Source organism: Centruroides vittatus, unplaced genomic scaffold, assembly GCF_030686945.1.
Source record: "Centruroides vittatus isolate TY-2023 unplaced genomic scaffold, ASM3068694v2 contig_361, whole genome shotgun sequence".
In the NCBI taxonomy this organism is placed as follows: Eukaryota; Metazoa; Arthropoda; class Arachnida; order Scorpiones; family Buthidae; genus Centruroides; species Centruroides vittatus.
Genome location: NW_027122185.1, coordinates 373032 through 400025, shown reverse-complemented (window position 1 = coordinate 400025; position 26994 = coordinate 373032). Strand labels below are relative to the sequence as shown.

General features: G+C 29.2%; 1 protein-coding gene across 2 annotated transcripts in view; it reads left to right on the top strand.

Moving 5' to 3' along the window:
- SCAR (wiskott-Aldrich syndrome protein family member 3 SCAR) overlaps positions 1-24363 on the top strand; it is a 98494-nt gene extending 74131 nt beyond the window's left edge. For both annotated transcript variants that reach the window (XM_067269989.1, XM_067269988.1), the window contains 3 exons: positions 3636-4767; positions 13895-14085; positions 22045-24363. In XM_067269989.1, the coding sequence (XP_067126090.1) occupies positions 3636-4767; positions 13895-14070 (1308 nt within the window). In that variant the 3' untranslated portion in view covers positions 14071-14085; positions 22045-24363. The remainder of the gene's footprint in view (positions 1-3635; positions 4768-13894; positions 14086-22044) is intronic.
- Positions 24364-26994: the final 2631 nt, after the last annotated feature.

The window sequence follows — 26994 nt, the reverse complement described above, 5'->3', positions numbered from 1 at the left end:
ATTCTTTTCATTTTTGCGATAATTTTTGTGAACAGTGTGTTCTCAGTTTTTACCGGATGCTCGCCCTCTGGTGTTTAAAAACAAAAGTATTTTATCTGGGTTGTTTGAATTGTTCTTGTGTATTTTCGGGAGTAAAGATGAATAGCAATAGGAAATGCAAAACTTTTGAATTGAATTCCAATTTTAAATTCCAAAATCACACGGGAGCACAATATAAGTTTTAATCCATTCCCACGTGAAAACAGATGATTATTCAGAGATCAGAATTCAGAGAAACTCATAAGTGTAATTAACAGAGATTGGATTCAACTGTTAAGAATTGACAAAAAAGGTTTCCAATTGTCCAACTTTACATGAACAAATGTTGTCAATTTTACAAGATTTTTCTTTAAAGTTTAAAATGCCAGTAATTTTTGTGAGACAATATGTGCATTTACATGCATTTGACATTTTATTTGTGATTAAACAAAATAAAATTAAATTGTATTAATAAATCTAATTTTCTTTATTTTGATCTTTAAAGTCACACCTCGTCCTATATGCGAGATCGTCTTGTAAGCAAGTAAATATGGTAATTAATACCAGTCCAATGTCAATATTAATTGCAAAAATAATACATAAAAGTAAGAATAATAAGTAACAAAAGATACATTGTATCTGATACAATATATAATGTAAATATAGAAATTTGAAAACTAACATGAGTAATGGATACATATATTAATAAACTATATGAAAATAATTGAGAAAAATTACATAAAAATAAATATTTCATTATTTTTATTTACTGCCTTAGAAGCGTATTTTTGGTTGCACCTAGCTGCTTGTAAAATTTTTTTATTTTATATTATTTCTTTGCAAAAATTTTTATAAATATATTTTGTTTCATCATAATTTCACAATTTCTATGATAGCTTGGACAAATTAATAATTAATCTGGACCACGAATTTAAAAACAGACTTATCTGGGTGAAAACCAGCCTGGTGGCAACACTAGGTTTGGGCCTGGTCCCATTTGAGGATAAACAGGGTACCTGCCATGCATAATAGAATAAGTATCTGCTTTGTTCAGTTACTATAACTATTCTAGTGTGGTGATTTTGGCAACTTTAGTATGGAAAATAAAAAATATTTATTACTAATTAAAGAATTATTGCTAAAACTGATTTAAAAATACAAGAATATTGTAGAAAACAAAACAAAAAAATGTTTAACTAATAATAAATAAAAGAAAATAATTGCTTCTCTGGTGCAAAAAAATTTTTGTTACTTTGAAGAAAAGTGTATGATAGTTTCTCACACAAACAAGGAACAAAAATCTTTAATCCAGGCTCCCAAAGTGGTCAGTATTTTCCCCAGGGCCAATAAGGCATTTTAAGGGTTGAAAATTAGTCTGGAGTTAATTGGAAACAATTTATTAAAAATTATTAGTGCAATAGGTTATGTATAAGACAGTTCAGGATGTAAATGTACATCTTTTCTATGAAAATGGTATATAGATTCATACTGGCTTAGAAGATTTATTTACTTTATTATTATTGATTGTATTAGCAAAAAACGAAGATTAGGGGTTGAGGAATTCTTGAAGAGGAGTTGAAAACATAAAAGTTTAGAATTTCTTGATTTAATTGATACATTATTAGGATTTTGTTGTCATTAAATTTTCTCGACTCTAGAGGAAATTTTCCAAGGTTGCTGTCATTTCCACACAGATTATTATTATTATTATTATTATTATTACTTAATTCATATAAGATTAAAAATCTATTTCAAATTCATATCCTCTATTTTGTTTATTCCATTAGATTTTATCTACATATGCATTAAGTGACAAGATGAAAGTGAACTGAGGTTTAAGTTCCATTATCAGCAACTTAAATTTCATCTCACTTTTGGTGGTTTTAGTCTGGAATTATATTGTGGTGAATATAGCCTTGAGAGAACCAGGTTCAAGTCTGGGTTGACTAAGAATTTTTTGGTGGTGGGTTGATCTAGATGTATTTGGCTATGTCTCATCATTAATGAATCATTTACTCCAATTTTTGTAATTATAGACATGTTAATCAACTTGTTTTCAAATACTAAGTATTAGTTATTTACTCCCTTTTTTGTTACCAGGCATGGTTATTTTTACTTATTTTTTCCAGTTTTTGAGAGTACAAAGTTGAATTTACTGTTTGATTAGGATTATGCAGCTCAAAATGAATTATTTTTCTTATATCCCATTATTTACACAATAGTCCTTTTTTTGGATGAAGTCCGTATTTTGGTTGGACTGGATGGTTTGGATGTACAGTTCTTGAATCCAGCCATTTTATTTTACATATGATGTTAAAGTATAAAACCCACTTTTCATCTTTGCTAATAAGTCTGTCCATAAATAGTATTTGATTATACTGATTGAGAGGGGAAAAACATTCATACTCTAACTGAATACTATGTGTGTTGTTAGTTAATATTAGTTATAAATATTTTAGCTTACTTTTTCTGTAATTTTTTTACATATATCAAAATATTTTCAAGCTTACAATATTCATTTTTAGAATTTTATATTTAAGTCTATGTATACATATCTAACACACACACACCACACACACACACACACACACACACACACACACACAACACACACACACACAGAATTGTAATGGAAAAAGTGTTTAAAAACAATCCAAATGAGAATAAAAATCAAGAATTGGAAATTGAGCTAGCATACCCTACAAATGTGGTGTAGACAGAAGAAAAGAAAATAATCACAACCATAAAGAAGACAGAAGGGCTATTCCCATGGTTTTTTACTGGACTTGTTTAGTATTGTGTTGTTTCCGACCTAGATGTAATTTTTAATCATAATAATAATGTGTAATATTTTGTAAATATTATATTACTAAGGTATATTACAGTGTTGGCGATTGTCAAGGCCAAAATGCATTTTGGAGAAGTTAATTAAATATGCTGGGAGTATAATAAGCCTGTTCAGTAGTAATAAGTAACTATGTTTTTGTAATTATGCAGTTTCAAGTTTTGTCAGTATCTATAGCTTCTCAATGTGATCTTAAGACAGACAGATTCAACTGTATATGTAATAAGATATTCTGTGATTTGTTTAGAAAATTTTATTTATAAGCAGTTTATTATAATATATTACTTGTTTTAGTCATTTCTTATTGCAAACTATTTACATTTTTCAAGTTTAAAACCTTAAGAAACTAAACTTTTTGTAAGTTCAGAGGTTTGTGCAGTAAAGTCATATTTTCTTTTAACACTTTTCAGTATTCAGTTCATAATAATAAATCACATTTATAACATTACTTATTTGTTTCTTGAGAATATCATCAGTTGTGGAAAATAATTTTATTCAATACAATAAAATTTATTTATTTTATAAGTAGTAATAATACTTTTAAAACATGCTTTTAAAAGTATTATTATAACAATACTTTTAAATGTATTTAACAGTATGTTTTTGACTAAACACTAAAATTAAACAATGAATATTGTATTTATAAGTTATACATTAATAAATTCTGTGTGTGTAAGTACATAATTTAATATGCAAAGCTGAAAAATGTTTAATTTTTTTATTTCAATTTTTTTCTGTCATGTTATGATTATGCCATTTTTACTTTTTTTAGCCTCATAGACCTAGACCAGAAGGAAAACGTCATAAGAAAGTGCGACAACCACATAATACTAGGGAAAGGTATCGACAAATGGCTAATGCACAAGAATTTATAGATAAAACTTATTCTCATATTCAGTATGGTGGAGTTGTTACAAGGTCAGCAAATGATACTACAGATGGAACAAATCATGGAGGACATTCTGTACGGCCAAGTAGTTTAGAATTGCATTCAACATATATTGCAAATCATGAAACTGGTTATGTAGGTAGTCCAACACACCATTATCCATCTCCTCCAACTACTTATACAGAGCAATCGCAATCTCCTCAACATCATTTTCCACCGCCACCGTATACTGTTAATTCACCAGAAGCTCGAAATACACCTATTAGTGGCACACCTACTCGTTATGGGAATCGCATTAATTCTGCAAGACCATCTCAACCACCTCCAGCTCCACCTGTGTCTAATTCCTCAGGATCTAGTGGGACTTCCACTCCCACTATATCTGCAGGTGGTACTCCTTCAAGTGGTACAGGAAGGTATAGAGTTTCAAGCCATTCGAGAGATAATCTTCCTCCTCCTCCTCCACCACCCGAAAATACTACTGTTAATGGAATTCATCCTCCTTCTCTTTTTGTTACCCAGAAAGTTATTCAATCACAACCAGGATCTGGTCCACATACGCCAGTTCATAATTCTCATGTGGGATCTCGCCATGCAACTCCAACTCATCATTCCCACACGAATATTTCTAGTAGTCAAGTTCCTCCAACAGATATAGTCACTAATACCACTCCTGATGGTTTAGAGCTTCCACCACCTCCACCTACACCTGATAAAGATATCCTTCATACAGATAGTCATCTTGTTCCTTCACCTCCACCTCCTCCTCCTCCAGCTGTTAATGGATGTTTGCCACCACCACCACCACCCTTGCCTCCTCCAGATGATCTATCAAATGGTCCAGTTATGAGTGGAGATATTGTTCGTGTTCAAGAAATTGTCTCTCTTTCATCAGAATCTGCTAGCACAACATCTAGTGTAAGCAAAACTAGTGAAAATACAGATCCAAAATCTAGGTTACCACCAATTACTCAAACTGATGCAAGAAGTGATTTGTTGGCTGCAATTAGAGAAGGTAAGTAATAAATAATAATAAAAAATATATATATAATGAGGCAATTAAATGAAATATTTGCATAATTTAGAGACATTGATGGGTATTGACGTACTTGCTTAATTCAATTAGAGATTTTGTGATTATGCTATCATCAGAAGTCACAATTTTTGTAAAACACTTATGCTAATGATTCCCAACTGCTATGCAATGAAGCTGTTCTAAATGTGCTTCATGATAAATTAAGATGATAAATTTTAAAATTTGTAGCGAAAATACCAAAATATACTTTTACAGTATGATTATCAACTATATTTTCAAAATTTGTACCAGCTAGCTATTTGCTCCACAATAAACTTGATAGCTGATTGAATAATAATAATTATAAAATGTTCAATAATCTATAAACGATTATCTAAATATGCCATGAGTTCAAAAAGGTTGGGAACCATTGAATTCAACACTCAATTTTTATGTTTGATGATGATGATGATCACCATAAAAGTTCCATCTTTAACATTATATAAATCTATCTGTCTTGAAAGACTGTATTATGAGCTATGTGATTCTATTGATATTATATAATTATTAATAGAATTGCAGTTTTTCAAGACAGAGGAACTTATTTCTTTCAATTTAGTAAAAATAAACATTTAAGTATATTTTCTATATATTTGGTTACTATTCTACAATTTTATAACAAGACCAGAATATTCTATCATTTAGAAAAAAAAAAATTATGAAACACATTTCACCAAGTTCCAGAAATTAGCAATATTTACATTCATAACTTCAATTTCCTATTGTAACATAAATATGTAGCTATTTTTAACATACTCTATTATTTGCATTTAAATGCCTCATCTTATGATATATTTCGTAAATTTTTAACTGTTTAATAATATGATATAAGACAATTCCAAATATTTAGATAAAGTGTATTAAAAGAAATTTTTAATTGAAAAAGAACTTTTCTAGTTGAATACACACACAAAAATTAGTGCCTATTACTATATATAGGCACTAATATATACACATTGATTTTGTGAACATTTTGTTCTGCAAACTCATATGTAAATTAAGTTTTAATTGAGTCAGAATTTATTTCTTGATTATTACTAAAAAAAAATAAAGTTGCATAGGAAAAAATATATTTGAAGTTTTAAACTTATTTTGATATGAAATACAATTTGAAAAAGTATTAAAAATGGAAATACTGTAAAAATTAAAAAAGTATTTACTATATTGGCATTTGTAACTTATGGATCATATCAGTAAACTTAAAGTTGAGATGCAAATTTTCTTTTAAAAAAAGGCTAAAAATGATGGATTTTTACGAAAAACAAGATGACTAAAAAATGCTCCTAAAAATATGTAAAACTATTTTATGCACGTAAAAGTATCCATAGAGTATGAAAACTTGAGAAAATGGTAGAAAATTCAAATTGGTTGCTTTCAGAATTTGATCTATCATCTATCAGTTTTGAAGTTTGCAAACAGAAAAGCATTGTACTTCAAACACAGTGTTTCTACATATCTCCATGGTTAGTGACAGACATTATGAGAAAAGTAAGTCTTTGAACTGTAAGAATGATCTCTCAACATCAACAGATGTGAGAGGAGCATATTTGGTTTTCACTAAAAATTCCAGGTTTTGTGACTGAAGAAACTCAAGAATTATATTTTGAATATCCAGTCTTTTGTTCAGAGAGCATTCCAGTTTCTCTAAATCAAATCCATCAATTAGTTTTTGGTATGTTTAAAAATTTTTCACTGTTTCTCAATAGACAGACTACTCTCTTGAAGTGTAGAAACTGAAATGTATAGGAATTTGTTTTGAACAGTGTACAGTTCCTTTAACACAGTTTTTTTGTCACAACAAACTTTTGAGTTTCATTCAGGCTGCTGAAGACTTTCTAAAAAACTACTAACAAAAGCTGGATTTGATAATTGACAATAAATAGCCTTATCTTCACATTAGCAAATAATTTAATATACAAATGTTTTTGACCTACTAATATGCTTGATCAGGTCTGATTTATTTGAGAACTCACATATATTCTAAAGTAGAACATGTAAATGCATCAACCTGATGCTGGTCTATTAATAGGTTGAAAACATTTGTATATTAAATTATTTGTTGGTGTGAAGATAAGGCTATTTTTATGAAGACTTTTTATCCAGTTTATCAATAAATGTTCTCAACAGATTTGTAACTATAAATAGAAAAATACACAAAATATCAAATTTAAGTACAAAAACGAGGTAGAAAGTATCAACAAGTGCTCAGCGGTAAAGTAGTTGGGAAAAGAGGAACTAATACCATCTCAGAAGATTGTAAACTTAAAAAGAACCATACATTAATATAGTTTTCAGTGAAAATAATGAAAAGGGGAGCACCTCACTTCTCAGTTTTAGTCATCAGAGTTGATATGATTACATTTATAAAATAAATTTCATTATTTTTATAATAGTTTTATTTAATTAGTTTTATGGGATAATTTTTTTACAAGTCCAAGTTTACATAAATTAGAAAATGTGTAACTAACTATAAAAAAAATTAGACTCAAGGACTTTACTCTTATAACTTCTAGTCCTTTCTTTTAGAATTTTATTCTTTTATAGCTATTTATTATTTGACTATTAATCTGGATTTATCATACCACAATTTCTTAGCTTGGTTACTAAAAAATAAAGGAAGAAATCAAAGTTAAGAAATCATGATATGATAAGTCTAAAATAATAGCCAACTAATACATAGCTATAAAAGAATAAAAAAAAAAAAAAATTCAATGACTTGTTGAACCTATATTCTGAATTATTGGAGTTTGCACAATGACAAGATAATTGCATTTTTTTTTAATGTACAGAAAGTAAATGTTTACATATAAACAATCATCTCTAAACCCGATATATTAAAGCTAAACACCAACTAAATGCTGAAATTCTATCGGGCTAGTTTAAGGCTAATTACTAAATAAATTACGTAAGCAATTTGACACTAGAGGGAGGCGTTAGGCACCATCTCGTATTAACATTAATAATTATAATTTTTAATTAATTAATTTAAATAATTTAGAACCGCCGGGAGAGAGAATTTTTTCTCCCAGCCCGATAGAATTTCGGCATTTGGTTGGTGTTTAGTAAATGTTTACAATTTGCATAAGAAAATCTTATGTATCAAAAGACCATAATTAAACCTTTTCTGTTTAGGACTTTCTGAAACTTGATCTAACAGTTAGAAACAGCAAATTTAGTGGGAATACTATTCAGGGCATGAGGAATAGGATTTTACAAAAAGTTATAGTTCCAAAATCCACTGTCGTGACGCCTTGAGTGGAAACGTACAAAACTTGCCAGTATCCAAGCTCTAACTTCCATATTTAACTGTCAGAAGTGTGTTCTCACAGATAGTTCTGTATGTTCATGTAACTTTGTCTGATTGCATATTAATTTTAAAGTTATTTTACCAAAATAAGTATAATGCAGCAGCAACTCATTGAGTGTAGATATCAAAAGAACTGAACAGGTATTCTCTTGATTCTTATAGTCAGTTCAAAAAGTTCAGACTAATTTAACTCCATCATAATGTGCCAACCCTTGAATAACAATAATTAAGTGAAACAAAAAGTTATGATAAAACTAAATAAGGGAATATTTATCTGGTCAACTTTACTTAAACCAAATAACCGGAACAAAAATGTTCTACTATTGCAAACTTTTTCGGCGTCTCTTCTGGGCTCTTCTTCAGGCTTTTACGTAAATCCATTGTAAGCTGTTCATTCAATTTTCAAATTTCAATTTAGAAGGTATTCAATTTCTGATTCAAAACATGCATGTATTCCAAGGTATTCAAATATCGGATATTAGTATGAGATTCGAAATGCACACTACAATGGAGGCAATGGAAATATTTAAGGCAAGTTGCAAGTCCACATGCATTAATTTTAAAGAAGAAATGTCGCTTTCCATGGCATGGCAAGTCCTAATCAACAATAGCATTTGATTTTATAATGGTTTAAATTGAATCTAGTGCGCATTTCAAATCTCATACTAATATCCAATATTTGAATATCTTTGAACACATGCGAGTTTTGAATCAGAAATTGAATGCCTTCTAAATTGAAATTCGAAAATTGAATGAACAGCTTGCAACATATTTATGTAAAAGCCTGAAGAAGAGCCCAGAAGGGGCATTGAAAACGCTCGCAATAGTAGAACATTTTTGCTTTGGTTATTTGATTTAAGTAAAGTTGATTTTATATTCATCCCGGTGTGTTAAGAAGTTAAATATTTATCTGGTCTTTTAGTTATATTTTCATCTAAAAATATTAATTTCTAAATAAAGTGTTAGAGTCATAAGTTTTTACTTAAAATGAATGATGATCGAAAAGTTTAGAATAATATAAAGTAAATTAATAAATATTGTCCAGTTAGAAATAAGTAATAGTACTTGTAATTTACTGCAATTAAATAGTCTAAATTGTATCACAGGTAGTGTTGTATGAATTACAATCTATCATTTGTCACAAAAGCAGATTAAACACTATCGACAAGAAATGACAATAAAACCTGTATCAGAGACAAAATTATTGATTTACATGAAGAAAATATTAAGCAACAAGAAATAGCAAAGAAAGTGAATTGTTTTCAGTCTAAAGTGCAAAAAATAATTCAAAAATTTAATGAAACTGGAAGTTTAAATGTTGAAAAACACCGTGGTTGTCCAAAATTTACTTCAGAAACAACAGAAAAATGCACTTAGGAAAATTATAAAACAAAATAGACATAATTGAAATCTGATTGGAAAATCAATTTCAAAAACAATAGTTTACAATTATTTGAAGGAGATGGGTGATAGTGTAGCCAAACCAGAAAAGAAACTTATCTGACAAAAGTTAAAAAGAAAACAATTAACTTGCACCAAAGAATATAATTGTTTTATATCCAACCAGTGGCAAAAAGTCATTTTTAATGACTAAGTTCTGTGTTAATTTAAATTATGGAGGAAAAGTTTGGTGCTTGAAATGTGAAACAACAAACAATCCAGATTGTTTACAACAAGTGATTAAATTTCCTACTAAAGTTATGGTGTGTAGTTTACTTGACTCTAATGGACATAGTAAAATTGTGATTTCTTAATGAGACAGTAAATGGTGATATTTTAGAATATTTCCGTATCCCAACAATGGAAGTGTTTTCAGGATGATGATGTAATCTTTTAACAGGATGGAATTGAAGGCTTTACATGCAAAAGAGCTGAAGAATGGTTTAATCTAAAAGAAATGAAACTCTTGGATTGGCTTGAAAACTCACCACACTTGTTCTCAATTGAAAATATTTGGTCCATTTGTAAAAAAGAGACTGCAAGAATCTAACCCAACCAATAAACAAGATTTAAGAGAAAAAAACAAAAATTTGGACTGAAATTAGTCTGGAATAATATCAATTATTTATTGATAGTATGCCAAAAAGAATAAAATTAATAATTCATAATAAAAGAGAGTTAATCAACTATTAGAATAAAATATTCTAAACTTTTTGAACATCATTCACTTTCAGTAACAACTTATGAATCTTTAACACTTTAATTTCAATGTTAACTGTTCATTTCAATTTCAATATTGTTAGTTTTAATAAATTCAAATTTAATTTTAGTTTAAACTTTTTTCTTAATAAATGAAAAGTATAGGATGATGATTGATATAGTAACTTTATTCAAAAGAATTGTATTAATTCTATAGAATGCATTTCAAATCATAACACTTGTTCCTCATCGACCTGTTTTCAAAGACAAGTTATGTATACATTTGTAAAATTTTATGTTTGTAAAAACAGACTGATGTGGAACAACTATCAATATAATAGTTTGAAATGCATTGTATAGAATTAATCTTTTGAATAGCATTATCCTATTCTTTTCATTTATTATAAGGAAAAGAAAGTTAAAATTAAAATAGCAACATGGTTTATTTTAGGGTTTGTCAGTTTTGAAAAACTGGTTTTTTTGAAGAAATTTACATAATTTAAAAACTGGTTTTTGAGCTTAGACTTAAACATAAAAATTAATTAATTATTTGATTAAAAACATCAATATTTTGACACAAAATTGTCTCTGGCATAAAATGGGAATATTGTTAAATACTAACATTCATAAAATTAACTACAAAAACATAAAAAAGCATCCAATTCTTCCTACAATAGCAAGAAATCTTGCAACAATGGAAAAATGGTAGAAAGATTTGTACACTTAAAAAAATGTGTTGTTTTAGCTTTGAATGATATCGGTGCTTCCCACACATAGAATGAAGCAGAATATTTTAAAATTGTAGAGCTCCTTAAAGTTTTAGAACCAGTTATGTTAAACAGCTGATGCCTTAAAATGACAAGATGCAAATTCTACTTGTTGTTTTACTTATTAACAAGTGAAGGCATATTTGAATTTTTGTTATGTAAATTTTTAAAACTGAAATTAGTTCCAAGTTGTTACATGCCGTAGAGGTACGAATTCAAGAGAGAAGACAAACGGGATTAGTAACACTTTTCCTTTATTTACAAAATCCACAGAACGTTTGAACAAAGTCATCATCTAGCATATTTCTTTCACTAGCAACAAAAATTTGCTATTATTAAGTTATCTAGACAAATATTATCAAGATTATATCCAAATTATTCTATAGAAGATGACTGCAATGTTGAAAAAGTGGCAAAGAAGAAAATCAAATGGTAGCTTTAACAAATGCTATGGAAAAATCGATAAATAAATATATTCAAGAACCTGAAGAAGTGACTTTGTCCAGCCCTAAGACACTAAAAAAGGACTCTTTAGTATTAGAGAATACAAACAGAAGAACAAAAAATTTAGATTTATTATTTTTTAATACTTTAAAGACCATTAAACCCAGCTCAGTAGCAAGTGAGAGTTTTTTTTTCTATTTCTGGCAATTTTGTGTGCAAAAAAAGGACAAGGTCGAGCAATAGATCTATAGATGTTCTTTGCTTTCTAAAATCATATTTTTCTTAGGAAAAATAAGAAATAAAATAATATTTTGTAGGCATGCATTGTTATTCATTTTCTTTATGGTTTTATATGGAGTAAATTTTATAGTTTAATGTGATAATCTAGCAGTTTCTTTTTTGTTTTGTTTTGTGTAGACATCGGTTGATTTTATTTTATTATATTCTTGAAATTTTATAAATATTAAATAAATTAAAAAGTTTTAAAAGTTGTAAATATTCATTATCTCCATTTTGGGGGGGGGTGAAAATTTGAAAACCGGTTAAAACCGATTTCGTAGAGGAGTTGAGATTCGAAAACAGGTTTTTTAAAAAGTCGATCTTTCTATAAACTCTAGTTATTTACTTCTATCAAATTTATTAACTTTTAATAGATTATTTAATAATGAATAATAATGATAATGAACAATACTGTAGGAATAACAAAATAAGTACTGCACTTGCTCTAGATATATTGTATTGTGAAGAGTGCAAAACAAAATACAAAAATAAATTACATGTTCTATAAATTCTGTAACACAGAAGCACTGAAAACAATATTATAAATTAAATATTTCAAAGCTAAACAATTATTTAATTAAATTGGGCTACATTCCTGCTACTAATAATTATTAAATGCTGAGTAATTTGGCACTAGAGGTAGGTGTTAGGTGCCATCTTGTATTAAAATTACTCAATATTTAATAATTGTTAGTAGTGGAAATGCAGCCTGATTTAGTCTGGTAAACATTTGGCTTTGATATGATTATTGAGCTTTAAGATGATTTAATATTTCAATAGATACGAAGGTGGGTTTTTTAAGCTCTGATGGTCCATAAAAAAAAGACAAGTGTAAATAACAAAATGAATTTATTACCAAAAGTTAGGTACAAACATGGCATAATCACCATGAAGATTGATGAATTTGTCATATCTGTGGACGAGCTTTTCCATCCCCTTGTCATAGAATGTTGCCGCCAGTGAATCGAAATGGCCTTAACAACATTGTTTTGAAGATCGTCATTAGTCTCAAACCTCTGCCCTGCTAGTCACGTTTTCAGTTCAGGAAAAAGGTGACATTAAAAAGTTCCAAGCTGGGTGGAAGTCTGAAAGGTGGAAGTCTTTACCACTTTTAAGCACTCAACGTATAGCCCTGATTTAGTGCCAAGTGACTTCCGCCTCTTTCCTGAACAGAAAAAATGGCTAGGAGGGCAGAGGTTCGAGACTAATGATGATCTTCAAAACAACGTTAAGACCCATCGCAAGTCATTTGCGGCAACATTCTATGACAAGGGGATGGAAAAGCTCATCCACAGATATGACAGATGCCTCAATCTTCATGGTGATTGTGTTGAAGAGTAACCATGTTTGTACCAAACTTTTGGTAATAAATTTATTTTGTTATTTACACTTGTCTTTTTTTTTTTATGGACCATCGGAGGTTGAAAAAAAAACAGCCTATGTATATTGTAAAATAATGAAAATATATACTGTTTACTGATGTGCATTCCATAAAATGACAGTTTGTGTTAGACAAAATTCTACTTATTATACTGATGATAAACATGTAATTCTTCCTTTCATAGCTATGTAGTTTTAAAAATGTAGCTTGTAATTCAGAAATGTTATGTACAAGTGGTCTTACTTTAGCAGTTCAGCAATTAAAAAACAGTTTTATCTGCAATTTAGATTTTTTGCATATAAAATTCTTTTAAAATCAGAAAGAATAATTTTCTAGATATTCAGTATAATTATTTTTTCCTCTTATGATATATTACATATAATCTTCAGACATTATTATAAGAAGAGGTACTATTTATCACTTTATATTAAATTATGTTAAATTTTATATATATATATATAAGGTGATAAAAATAGTATTTCATTTTATATATACACTGTATATTCCGGTGTATAGACGATCCCCGACTTTTACAATTAAAATATAGAGTTTGGGATATACTCACCTTATAAGACGACACCCAACTTTTGAGAAGATTTTCCTGGGTTAAAAAGTCATCTTATATGCTGGAATATACAGTATATATATTTCTAAATTTAGTTTTTTTAAATGCAAATCTATTCTTATATTTATTCTAGTGAATATACTTTAAAGCATATGTGAATTTATAATTTAATTTATTATTTCTAGGAATTAAATTAAGAAGGGTGGAAGATATTAAGCAAAAAGAAGTAGAAAAAGCTGCACCTCTTCATGATGTTGCCTCAATATTGGCCCGAAGAGTTGCAATGGAATTTTCTGATTCTGAATCAGCTTCCGAAAGTGAATATGATAGTGATGGATGGGATGATGAAACAGAATGCTGAAAATAAATTGTGCAGGTATGATATATGAAAAATGATTTTAAAAAATTAATTAGAATAAAATTTCTAAATGTAAATAAATTGAAATATATTTTTAACAGTATTATATCTGATTGAACAGAAAGTTCTCGCACTTTTGGATGTATTTTATTTAACTGAGAAAATGCCAATGCTTATGCAAGAAATGAATGCCATCTTGATAAAACTCTGGTGGCTGTGACTCAAAGAAGTTGGTCAGGCTGCCTCCAAGTTGGCTTCATTGTTGAACTCCTTGCCAGCCAGGCAACAGTTGAGCATGGCGAACAGGTGGTAATCGGAAGGTGCAATGTCAGGGCTATATGGTGGGTGGGACAAGACCTCCCAGTTCAGGTCCAGTAGCTTCTGGCGGGTATGCCTAGCCATATGTGGCCATGCATTGTCATGCAGCAGGATGGTGTTCTGGTGTTCCAAATGGGTCTCTGCCAGTTTCTGCTGCAGAGGTTGAGTTGTTCGCAGTAGAAAGTTGCGTTGATGGTTGTATTTTGCAGCAGCAACTCAAACATGATTCCTTTAGAATCCCAGAAGACAGAGAGCATGATCTTCTTGGGTTAGGGATCTCCACTTTTGAAGCATTCATACCAATCATATGCAGTTCTTCTGGCAACAGTGTCTGGGCCTAACGCAGCATTGATGTCGGTGATAGAATTGGCTGCTTTTTTGTCTGAACAAGAGTCATAAACGAGAAGCAGGCAAACTTGCTCTTTGGTTAGTGGGTGTTGGTCGGTCATGGTAAAGTAGAGTGAGAGGGCTGGATTTGGTATTTTCTTATAGCATGTACCCCGACCTGTTTATATACTACCATGGAGCATTCTAGAATGTTCCAGAAGAAAGTTATTCTAGAAAGTTCCAAAAAGTGCAAGAACTTTCTGTTCAATCAGATAGTATATATTCAATATCACAATACATATTTATTGTTAAAAAAGTACTTCTGCACATTATACATTGTAAGCACAAAAGTATCATATTCTAAATAAATTTATTGTGGTATCAAATGTGCAGCATGGTTTAAACTGACCTTACACTGAATTTCACAGTTCTGTCTTTACTCCTTATTACACAAAATTATAAAATCTTCCACATGTGCTTTTCCTGTCACACAAAGAACATCTAAAAGCTGTTTCCTGCCATGTTTTCTGTAGAAGTTGAGAGGAGAATTTCAAGTTGCTTAGCTGCCTGATGAATGCACTTCCATAGGCTTCCTTCATAAGCCTACCTGATTGCCTCCACATTCCTGTCTGACAGTCAGGTTTCCCACCTCCATTATATTTCAACACATTTCCTATGGACAGGAACTATTTCTTCCATGCCTTGATGGTGTTTCATGATTGAGGATTCTTTCCAAATACAGTGAAAGTTTAGCTGTTCTTGAAGAATGGAATTTGTCTCAGCATGCCACCAAACAGTTCATGCTTTCTCTTGAGTTGATGCCATTTTGTCAGTCACAACTGTAACAACACAGTTGCTCTTCATGCAATGTGTTAAGTGTTTTTGTCATTAGGAATATTGTGATTTTGAAAAACATTAACAGAATATCTTTTGTTTATAATAATAATACTAATATAGATGATTTCTTTTTATTTTATTCAATGAATTATTTGGTATTAAACTACATTTTTATAAAAATTTCTCAATATTAGGACTGCCTATACATTAGGGCACATACTTGCTTTTTTCGTCTCTGTTGCCATTTTCCTAATTTCCAAGGGGGCACCAAAAACAACAGAAAATTTGTGACTTCTAGCCTATTCTGCAAATACAAAAGAAACTAATTAACAATATTTGTCCATTGACCCATGAAACTTTGTAGTATGTTGACCAAAACCCCATTTCTTGTTTTCAAGACCAAGTTAACCCCAAGTCCAATCAGTTCCACCTTGCGGGAGTGCTGATTCGACATTGAATCCAACATACAATGTCCTTTTAATTTCACAGTTGTTATATAACAACAATACATAACAAGGAAAAGTATCAAAATCATGTCAAATTTGATCCTCTCCATATTTTTCAAATCTCCATGTTTTGAGACTTCCTGAATCCAAAAAAGTTGAAAAAATGGCAAAAAAATTCCATGGGTGTGTGTGTTGTCTATTTCATTTAATATCTCAGGATGGGGTAAAGATTAAGTAACAAAATTTGGCATGGTGGCTTGTATATGAGGGGCATTTTTGCTATTAAATTTTGATTAAAGGCTTAATGATGATTTTACTCATTATTAGTATTTACAATTTTTTATAAAAAATAAAAACCCATCCTTACCCTGAAAATTTCTCTTTATGCTATTTTATAGTAATTAAAAATATAAAAAGTTTTTAATAATAAAATATCTTAACAGATGGCACTATACATGCAGTTTTAAATGTTGCCAGGAAAGTTAAACTTGTTACTGGATTTTTATAGCTTGTGTCCCTCTTTTTCATAGTCTGCAGGTGCCACTGCTCAATAGGCTTAAACAGTTCTTGTCACTATTTATACAGTTGTCAATTTTTAATGAGAAAAGCATATATGCATAACACAACACACACAATCTTATTAATTAAAAGTAAAACTTGAATTGTCATTTTCTAATTTCAAACTAGAAAAAGAAATAAACTTGCCACAACTTGATACACTGCTCATGTTTATTTAATTTGAAATGATACTTATTGATTCTGGTTCTGGTCTGATTGTTTGAATTTCAAGCTGTTAAATTAATTAGGAAATTTTCTTATTTAATCTGTTTTACTAATGGTATCTGTTTTAAAGAAGTCATTAGTTATTTCATAAATTAATAAACATTTCATTTTTTTCATTAATTATATTCCTAAGAAGTTTGTCATAGTTGACATCATATAATATATATACTTTCCTAGTATGTTCATAGAGTTTATTAATATTGTTGTATGGATTAAAGTCTCATCTAGGGCCAAGAACATTTTCATAAGGTATTTCTTTTTAATAGACACATTCAATCTGCATAAGTAATATTAAATTTATATTTTAAATTCTGGTTTATACTACAGTTTATATATATATAAACTAGAATTATCATTGTAAATTGAAAATAATAATGATCACATACACACAGTTAAGTCATATTAATATGATCATTACCTACTTTTGATTTCAGCAGCACATAGCCAATGAAATAAGGCACATATTGCAAACTGGCTTGGTATGTGAATAAGATGAGATTCAAGCAATGTGCAAATGTGTCAATCATTGCTGTCATGGTAAAATGCACAATTTATCAGATGTGCAAAAGGGCTTTAGGGCCAAGGGTGACAGTATTTCTGAAATTATATGGTTTGTGAACTGTTCTTGTGTTGCTATGGTTAAATTGTACTGTGATTGGACAAACAGCATGGGAAACTGTGGAGCACGATGTGTCATTGCTGTGAGATGTGAACTCAGCTTCAAAGGTATGTGAGAGCCATCTGATGGGCCATAAGCCATGATATGGTTGAACCATGATGAGCCATGCTATGGTTGAGTAACTTACCACCCAAATGAACCAGGGGACTACCAGACATAGGTCTAAAATGACAGTACAGCAAACCCTGTTGTATATGGGGCTCCAAAACAGATGGATGGTCACTGTACCCATGCTGACAAAAGTGCATAGGCAGAAATGGCTTCAATTTGCACAGCAGTACTGGAATTAGATCTCTTCTGAATGGCATAGGAAAATATGACTCATTTTTTCCAATGAGCCATGTTGGCATGTCAGGCAAGAAAACTTCTGAGAAGAAATACACTGCAACCATTGAGGAACAAAATTGGTGGCAGCAGTGTAATGGCCTGGGGAATGTTTTGTTGGCATTGTCTAGGCCCACTCATACCTCTGGAAGGCACTCTCAACCAAATTGGGTAGGGTAGATGTACCAGTTTTGACCAGTGTATCAGTTCTGGCCAGAAAACAAATTTAACTTAAAAATATAATCACCACATGTTCAAATCTGTCCAATGAAACAAACTTTTATTGTTAACTGTTTACACAGTTAACAATAAAAGTTTGTTTCATTTGTGATTATATTTTTAAGTTAAATTTATTTTCTGGCCAGAACTGGTACTACACTGGCCAAAACTAATACATCTACCCTATATATTCTTTCTTGCAGATCAAGTTCAATCATACATGTTTGACTGTCTTCTTTGGAATGGATGGGCTCTTCCAACACAATAATGAGATGTCATATCACCAGAATTGTCCAGGAATGGTTGGAGAAGCGTGACCAAGTACTTCCCCACCCTGTAATTCCTCAGATTTGAACCCGATTGAGCACTTTTGGGACCACCTCAATTATCATGTTCACTGTATGGATCCTCCACAATGCACCCTTTATTTAGAAGCTGTCAGACACACTGCAGTCTGTATGACTCCAGATAACTATGACAACCTTCCAGCATCTTAGTGAATTACTCCTATACTGTCTAGCTTCTGTTCATGCTATAAAAGGTAGCATATTAGTCAGTGGGTCATAATAAAGTGGCTTGGTTGTGTATATACATACACAGTGTGCCTTGTACTTTGAATTTAATTCATTCCAGGAGGCCATTCAAAGTTTGAATCAATTTTTCTTATTAGAAATAATGGAAAGTTAACTAATCCATTTCCAGGCCCTTTTGATAAACTTTAAAATGGCAAATACACATAATTTAAGGTAAAAGTAACACAATTAAATGTCTTAAGAATAAATTTAAAACATGAAAACAAAAAATAAAATATGAAATACTGTGTAATAAAGCGAAAATTGCATACCATCAACTTTGGCATCTTAAACATGGTCACCAGATTCCTCAACATATGTATCACATTCATGCTTTGTGATATGTTCCTTTCTTTTTCTCAATCATTGATATTACAATCTTCTTTGTAGACTTTGTTACTTTCCACACTTCTCAGATGCCATGGTTAATAAGTAAAGGTTATATTGGGTTGAACAGAAAGTTTTTATGTATTTTTAACAGCTGTGGTTACATAACATAGATGTGGGATTTAATTATAACAGTTGTGAAATTTAACATATTATTGCTAATTATGTAGGTTAGAAAAAATATCCTTAATTCCTTCATGAATGATATCATATTCTACAAAAGATTTGTTGATGATGATTGTGTAATTTGGAGAAGTAACATCAGGATACAACAGTTTTTGAACACAGTTAATGCTAATAATGATAGTTTGAGCCTTAAATTGAAGCAAGAAAGTATGTACAATACATTTCTTGGATGTTGATCATATTTAAGAATGGAAGTTTGTACATGAAAGTACATTAAACCAACACATGACCCACTATATATTTGTCTTGCTCCAGCGATCTGTACGCACACAGCCATTCGGCTTTTTGATCATTGATCAGAAGAGCTTTTTTTGTATTATTCCAGTGTTAATGACAGAATGGGGAATCTGAACAGAATTAAAAATACTACTGTAGAATTGGGATACAGAAAGAAATTGATCAAAGATCTTACCAAAAGCTCTAAGGAAGTCAAAGGTGGAAAGAACACAAGAAACAATAGGATATTTAAGTTCACATATAATAAAAACTTAAAAGAACATTGTGAATGAGATTTAAGATCATAAAGAATAGGAATTGGTGAATGGAGCACTCTCCATTTACAGACTTCATAGAAATGATAAAGAAGGAAAAAAAGAGGCACAAGCAGGAGTCTATTGAATTCCATATGAAAATGAACAGTTTGGGTTCAAGAAAGAATACATTGGAGTCACAAAAAGAAATCTCAAAGTATGTCATAAAGAACATAAATATATCGAAAAAGAACAGTGTTGTCCACAATCGTGCAGGTGGAAAGCTCAATTGTAAAGTGGGAGGAGACCAACATCATAAAACCAGTGCATTCACCGTCATTAGCGATGAACACCAAAAAGTTAGAAATATACAGAAGCAGGATGTTTGAATGCTAGGGATGCTGAAGGATTACCATCAGCATGGAAATACATTAATTAAGACATAACAATATATAGAGTGCCCTTCAGTCAAAGAAGTAATGTTTTCTGTAAAATTTTTATATATTTATTGTATTTATATTTATATTTTGTTTCTTCATTTTTTTTTTTTTTGTTTGTTTGTTGTGTGGGGCATTTCTGTTGTTTTGTTCTTTCATTCATATTTGAGAAATTGTTGTGTTCGAAGTTAGCATTAGAACTTTATATTCTAACAACAAAATGTAATTGAATGCTTGAGGATGGTTTGTTGAGCCGAAAAGTTTGCAATTAAAAATCGTTTCCTTGGCAAAAATAAGGTGTTATACGTGATTTCAAGTTGAAATGTCAGATAAAAAAAACATATCAGGCATATTATACTTTATGAGTTTTGGAAAGGATATGACACTGTATAAACAGTAAAAAAATTTATATGTATGGGGAAGATGCTCCTAAACTTCAAACATGTCAAATATGGTTTAAAAAGTTTTGTTCAGGCAATTTTGAACTAAAGGATATAAAATGTATGGGGCACCCAAAAGCTGTCAATGAAGAAAAATTGCAGAAAAGAAATTGTTAAAAATTGATGAATAACACACTATATGTAACCAAACATAAAAAGTGAAGCAAAAAAAAAAGATAGCTTGGGTTCACAACAGATTGTGTTTATGTTTCGAGAGCATTTTTTTTTACTGCTTACACAGTTCAAACTTTGAAGCATCATTTGAACTCTGAAACAAATTTTGTCAAATTTAGCATTTGAAGTTAGTAATTCAGAGTACAGATATTACTGAAAACTATGTATGATTAATTAAAGGAACTGGTCAGTTAGATTGTAAACATACTATTATATTTTAGGATTATTGATATCACACAATTAACCACAAATTTAAAAAATTATTTATGAAAGCAAATGTGATTTTTTTTCAATTTGTAGACAATACAGCAGGTAGCTTAATGTAATATGTTTAGAATGATTAATACCAGGCAGGATTACTACAATTTTGTACTGTATTTTTGCAAGCATATGTAGATTTATGGTGTTAGACTGTAATTTTACTTTATATCTGATATCTTATTATAAATGAACTTCGTCGGAAATTTTTTTGTAAGTAATAGTCTTAATTGATGATTACTTATAATTATTATGAATATATGGTTACTAATTGAAATATAAAAGATTATTGATATTAGATTCTAGTATGCCTAACATAACATGAAAATTGAATGTTTTGGATTTATATCTGATAAAAATAGTTTGTTTTTTTCTTTTCTTTTCTTTTTGAAAGTTGTTATAAAAATAGAACTGATTTACAGAACAAAATCTAATTTCATTATTAAGTTTTTAATAATAAAAATTAGTAAACTGTTTATAATTAAGTTGAAATATATATATATATTTTTTATTTGTGTACAAAATTATTATATTATCTTTATACTAATTCTCAAAAGTGATTAGCATCAGATAAATTATTGAATAAGTAACTTTTTGATTTAATGCTTTGTACTTAAAGTAAAAACCAATGCAAGTTTGAGTTTAGTAGAGTGAACTCCATAAAATAATGCAGAAAATTGCATATTTCTCATTTTCCTGAGATTAAATTGTGCTGATCTTTATAGATTAAATGTAGTAAAATGTTTTAGGAATATTTTTAGCTTTAATCTTTGATAAATAATACTCGCCATTCTTAATTGAAAGTTAACCAATGAACAAATTTTTAAATAATTTACAGTTAAAATGAAAATCAAAGTTTTAAACATTAAATAATTCAAATTCCATTTAGCATATTCTTTTTGTGAAAGATATATATTAAAAAGATAATGTAAACTTATATTTAAAATTTATATAATTATTTTAAATTAAAACATAGTTTACATTTTAAAAGATCTTAATAATAATTGCATTTCTATAAAATTTTAATATGCTATTCTGTTAAAATGATAAATTATTTAATAAAATAAATTTCAAAAATATATAAAATTATAATAACAATATTTATTTATTTTTTTTAAAGATATGTAACCAAAACAATTTGTTCAAGACTTCAGTCTTCTAAACTAGGCCTGTGATTCTTCAAGCCTTAAAAATAGCTCAACTGCATAGTCTGAGCAAATGGGTGTTCACTTTCCAATATCTCCAAATGAATGTATGTGAATTCTCTGATTGGGATAGAGAATTTTACTCAATGCATTTTGTGAACTTATTATTCTAAGAGAATTTAATGTGTGCAGTTTGTCAACAACAGGTGTTTCCATGCTGTACAGTTAATGTAAAATCGATTTTGTAATTGGATTCAGTGATATCAAGAAAATTTTTTTATACTGTAATTATTCTTATTATTAATAATTTTTTTTAAGAGTAGAAATGCCTGGCCACAAATTATGTATGCTTTTAACGATATATGGAAATAATTCATAAATTTTTACAATATGTCTTTCGTTTCTTATTTAATAATGTAATATTAAAACCTACATTAAATTTATTTCTGGTTAAATAAATAAATATATATATTATATATATATATATATATATATGTATGTGTGTATACAAATACAGTATATAAATTGTGACTTTTTTTATAGTTGCTTATTTTAGATTTGTGATATTTGTTTTGTAGTCTTCAAATGAAAGATTACAGTTTTATATAAATTTGCATTAGATTTTATTATCATAAAGAAAATGTATAGTTATAATCTTATCATTCCCCATGTACACAAAAATTAATTATATTAGAATATGAATTGGAGTCAATTCAAGAAATCATTATGATTCAATTATGCTGGAACAAGTATCAACTATTCCTAACTACAGATTTTCTTGAGAGAAAAAATATTTTTAGTTTAGTTGAAATTTTTCCTCTACTGAAATTTAAAAGAAAGTCTAGTACTCCATTATTTCAGTGTAAACTCAGCAGAAATAGCCTGTGTGCAATTTGATGCTGTACTTATATCAATCTGAAAAATTGCTATTTTTTGTATTATCTTCACTAGATAATCCTTAACATTTGAAAATCAATACTATAGGCATGCAGCTTTATACATTTTCAATTGTTATATTAATATCCAAAGATATAATCTAGTGAGTATGAAATATATATAGAAGGGCCTTTTTGAGTGTTGTGTGCCAATATTTGATGCAGCAAATAACAAAGATACTGTAAATCATTTTTTAAGTTTTTACCGTGCCTTATAAGTTAATTAGTTTTTAAAATTTCTGTATACGATAATTTGCAATTTGTATATTTTCGATCTTAGTTGAATAGAATAGTACAAAAAATTAGTTTTCAAATGAATCGACCATATCCATAAAAATATGCTTCAATAAAGTGCCCTCGAAATATTGTCTGCACCCACGAAAATGAATTGATATTCAATGCTTAATTGAAATTTTATTTAAATTAGCATTATTCCATTAAAAATTTTATTTGATTTTTATTTTTTCTTCCCCATCAAAGTGTTAATGCTATTACTCAATATGACCAATGTTGTATCTACAGTTAGAAAACAACTAATTTGGAAAGTGTGTAAAATGTGTCAATAAAGATGCTGCTCTGCACCATATGTATGATAACTGTTATACTGTTTGTGTAGTATTTATGAGAACAGCTTTAAGTCTACTTGAAAAGCTTTGGAATATTATTTGTGCTATTATGGAAATTCAACTTATCATCATTATTTTCATATGTGCAGTTTTGGAATCATACCATTGGTAGAATTATATATAATTTTTTTTTTTTTTTTCCTTTTCCCTCAATTTCAGTTAAAAAAAATTTATGAATAATTTAAATTATAAAATTATTGTTACAGATTTTTAATTATTTTTGTTATACTATATTATATTAATATAACTGATGATCATTTGATTTTAATAAATTTGCTACATATGACATATTTATAATTTGCACTTGCTTACAGATGAAACATTTCTAGAATGAAAAATTATTTGAAAAATTTTCTGTAAATCTTTAAATATTTATTAAGGTTATATTAATTAAATGCTGGAATGTATTCAATGGATAAATATACTATCGTGTATTTTAAAAACAATGATCTGAAACTGATTGTATTTTAGATAGTTGTTTACTGACTCTAGTATTAAATTAGAACAACAGTGTAAAAAATTGTTTATGTTGCAAATAATTATGATGAAACTTATGTAAATTTTCTATACACTTTAAAGTATGAATGTTTTTATCTATGTTTTTTATTCATAAGAATTAATGCAAATGATATTTACAACTATGTAATTAATTAAAACAATTGGTTGAAATATGTATTTGGCTATCAATAATTTTGTAAATTAAGAAGCTACCCTATTAAATTTCTAAATTCATTATGCTTATTTGCTATAAATAAATAAATATTTAAAATAATGAAAAATAATAATAAAATACAGTAATCAGATGAAATCGTCTAATATCTTCAAACCTTTAATAGTTATATTAAATAATAATTTGATTAAAATTGAAGCTGAATGCATAATGGATTTTTTTTTCAAATTGATCGTCATTTCATTGTCAAATTTCTGAAAAGATTTCGATAAGATCTCAAAATTAATAATTAATTACCATCATTTCTTTTCAGGAACGACGATGATGATAGATTTTGAACATATAATGAATTTGAGTATAGCTTTCTCAGGTATTTACGTGAACACGTAATGAAAATGATGTATTCATTCGGAATTGTTAACAAATTGTTGATTTTATCCTGATGATTGATACCAAATTATACAAAGCGTTGCTCTTAATTTTCTAAGAAATGTTTTATGCCAAGAACATACTGGATGGACGAATACGTGAGAAACACTAACTACAATAAGACCTGTATTAAGATGACCAACGATGATCTAGAAACATATTTTAGATTGACTATGATGATGATGGAAGATCACATTACATAAAATTCAAAACCTCGGTATTTACAATGAAGTAATTATGCATGACATTGTATTTGTATTGTGTGCGCAACACTGATTTCGGGAGAAAATTTAGAAGAAATGAAACCATCCAGTTATAAAAATCTGCGTGGCTGAGAAGAGTAAAATTTCTGTAATGATGATGATGATTGAACGGTTTGTTTAAATCATGATTGTTATTTCCTTTTTAACTTTCGCGGCTTGTACTAGTTTCAAAGAATGCCTGCCCTACAGAATTCGACTTGAAATTATAGGTCAAATTCTATAAAACATGCTGTCGAGAGTTAATTTTATCCGCTGTAATTTTTAAGAATCCCGAATGCCATTATTTTTATTTTTTTTCTTTTAGTGTTCGATAAAATTGCGAAGACTCGTCCTAAGCTTTCTCAACGGAGAGACGTTGCTTTTTAAGACGAATAGATCTGACGCGGTGATCTTCCTTCGTCACTATTTGTTTGATAATATCTGTCAGAGAAGCATGTAGCCGGCATAGCAGCCTTTCATCTGATATCATCTGACACTTCTCTCCCTGGTATATTTTTCATTTCTCTATAAATATCGCGTGTTGTGAGATCATAAAAAAAACGAACAGTTTTTGCTCAAAAAAACTTTATATTCATATTACGCGTTTTAGTTGTTTGTTTCTATAAAAATATTGATTTGTTCACCATCTATCATTTCCATAGTTTTCATAGAATCTATATTTATTATTATTATTATTTAAAATATACTCTGATAGTATATGTATACACATTTCATATTCCAGTTTTATTTTAACCAGAAATTTTTAATTGCTACACAGAATGACACCTCTGTAAAAGGGCCATTATTATTAACAGTTAGCTGCTTCAACTTCACGATGTTGAATCCAGATAGTGTTTTCAGTAATAATCATTACCTCTTATTTTCATAAATTTTCCAGCAGTTTAATCTGAGATCATAAAGAGTACCGTAAATTAATTTTAAATAATCATAAATACATTATCGTTTACCGTAATGATGTATTTCTGTATAAGTAGATCAATTTCGTATTGTCTAGCTGCTCCCGACTCGGTTTATTCTTTAGATATTAAAATATTTATTCTGAAATTTAATACCATAGAAGTGGACTTTATATATAAAAATATAATTGTAGGAAAAATAACTATTCAGTTATTTAATAACTGTTAAACTGGAAAAGGAAGTGAATTCAATTCAAAATCGATTCTATGGTTATATTCAAAATTTCTATTTCCTGTCACTTTTAGGAATATTTTCAAGTGGAAATCGTTTGTAGTGTGCTGCCATCTATTGTAGTATGTTAGAAGCCTGTACAAAAACAAAATAATTAAGCTTAAACAATAATTATCACACTGCTATTGTGTATAACTCAATAGCTATAATACACGTAAAAGACGAAGCATAAATACTCTCGTCGAAAAATTAGCTTTGCTTTAGAGTATATATTGATATATATATATATACTAACTTGAAAAATATATTTTATTATAACACTTAATATTGGAAATTCTGATATTTTGAATACGCAAGAAATTATAAAGGATAACTCTAATAAAACATCCAGTAATGATTTGGTGGCGATCCTGCATCCAGTACAACGGACGCTCGCTGCTTAGTAGCAGGTCGATGACCCGCTACCGACATTGGCACCAAGGATAGAAACCTGCAGGATGTCAAATAAGGATCGATTGATCCCGATCGAATTTAATCGGACATTTGATTGCTGTAAATTGTCAAAAAAATTTTGATTTCTAATACGTTTCTGGATGCAGTCTTATCGATCGATTTTTCTGTTAATTGGCTACCGAGTTGGTCCCGAGATCTTGCTCGTACCGATGCTCAAATTAACTTCGTTAGTATTGTGAAGGAAAGTGAAATTTCAGTTAAATATCGAACTTCATATATATACACATACAAGAAAATAGTGTTAAAAAAGCCTGATCTAAAAAGAGTTTTATTTAACTGAAGTCAATTATAAATACTTGGTATAAATTACACACACTCGCGCATGATTTTCTGGGAATAATGCCGAAAAGTTAGTTTTAAA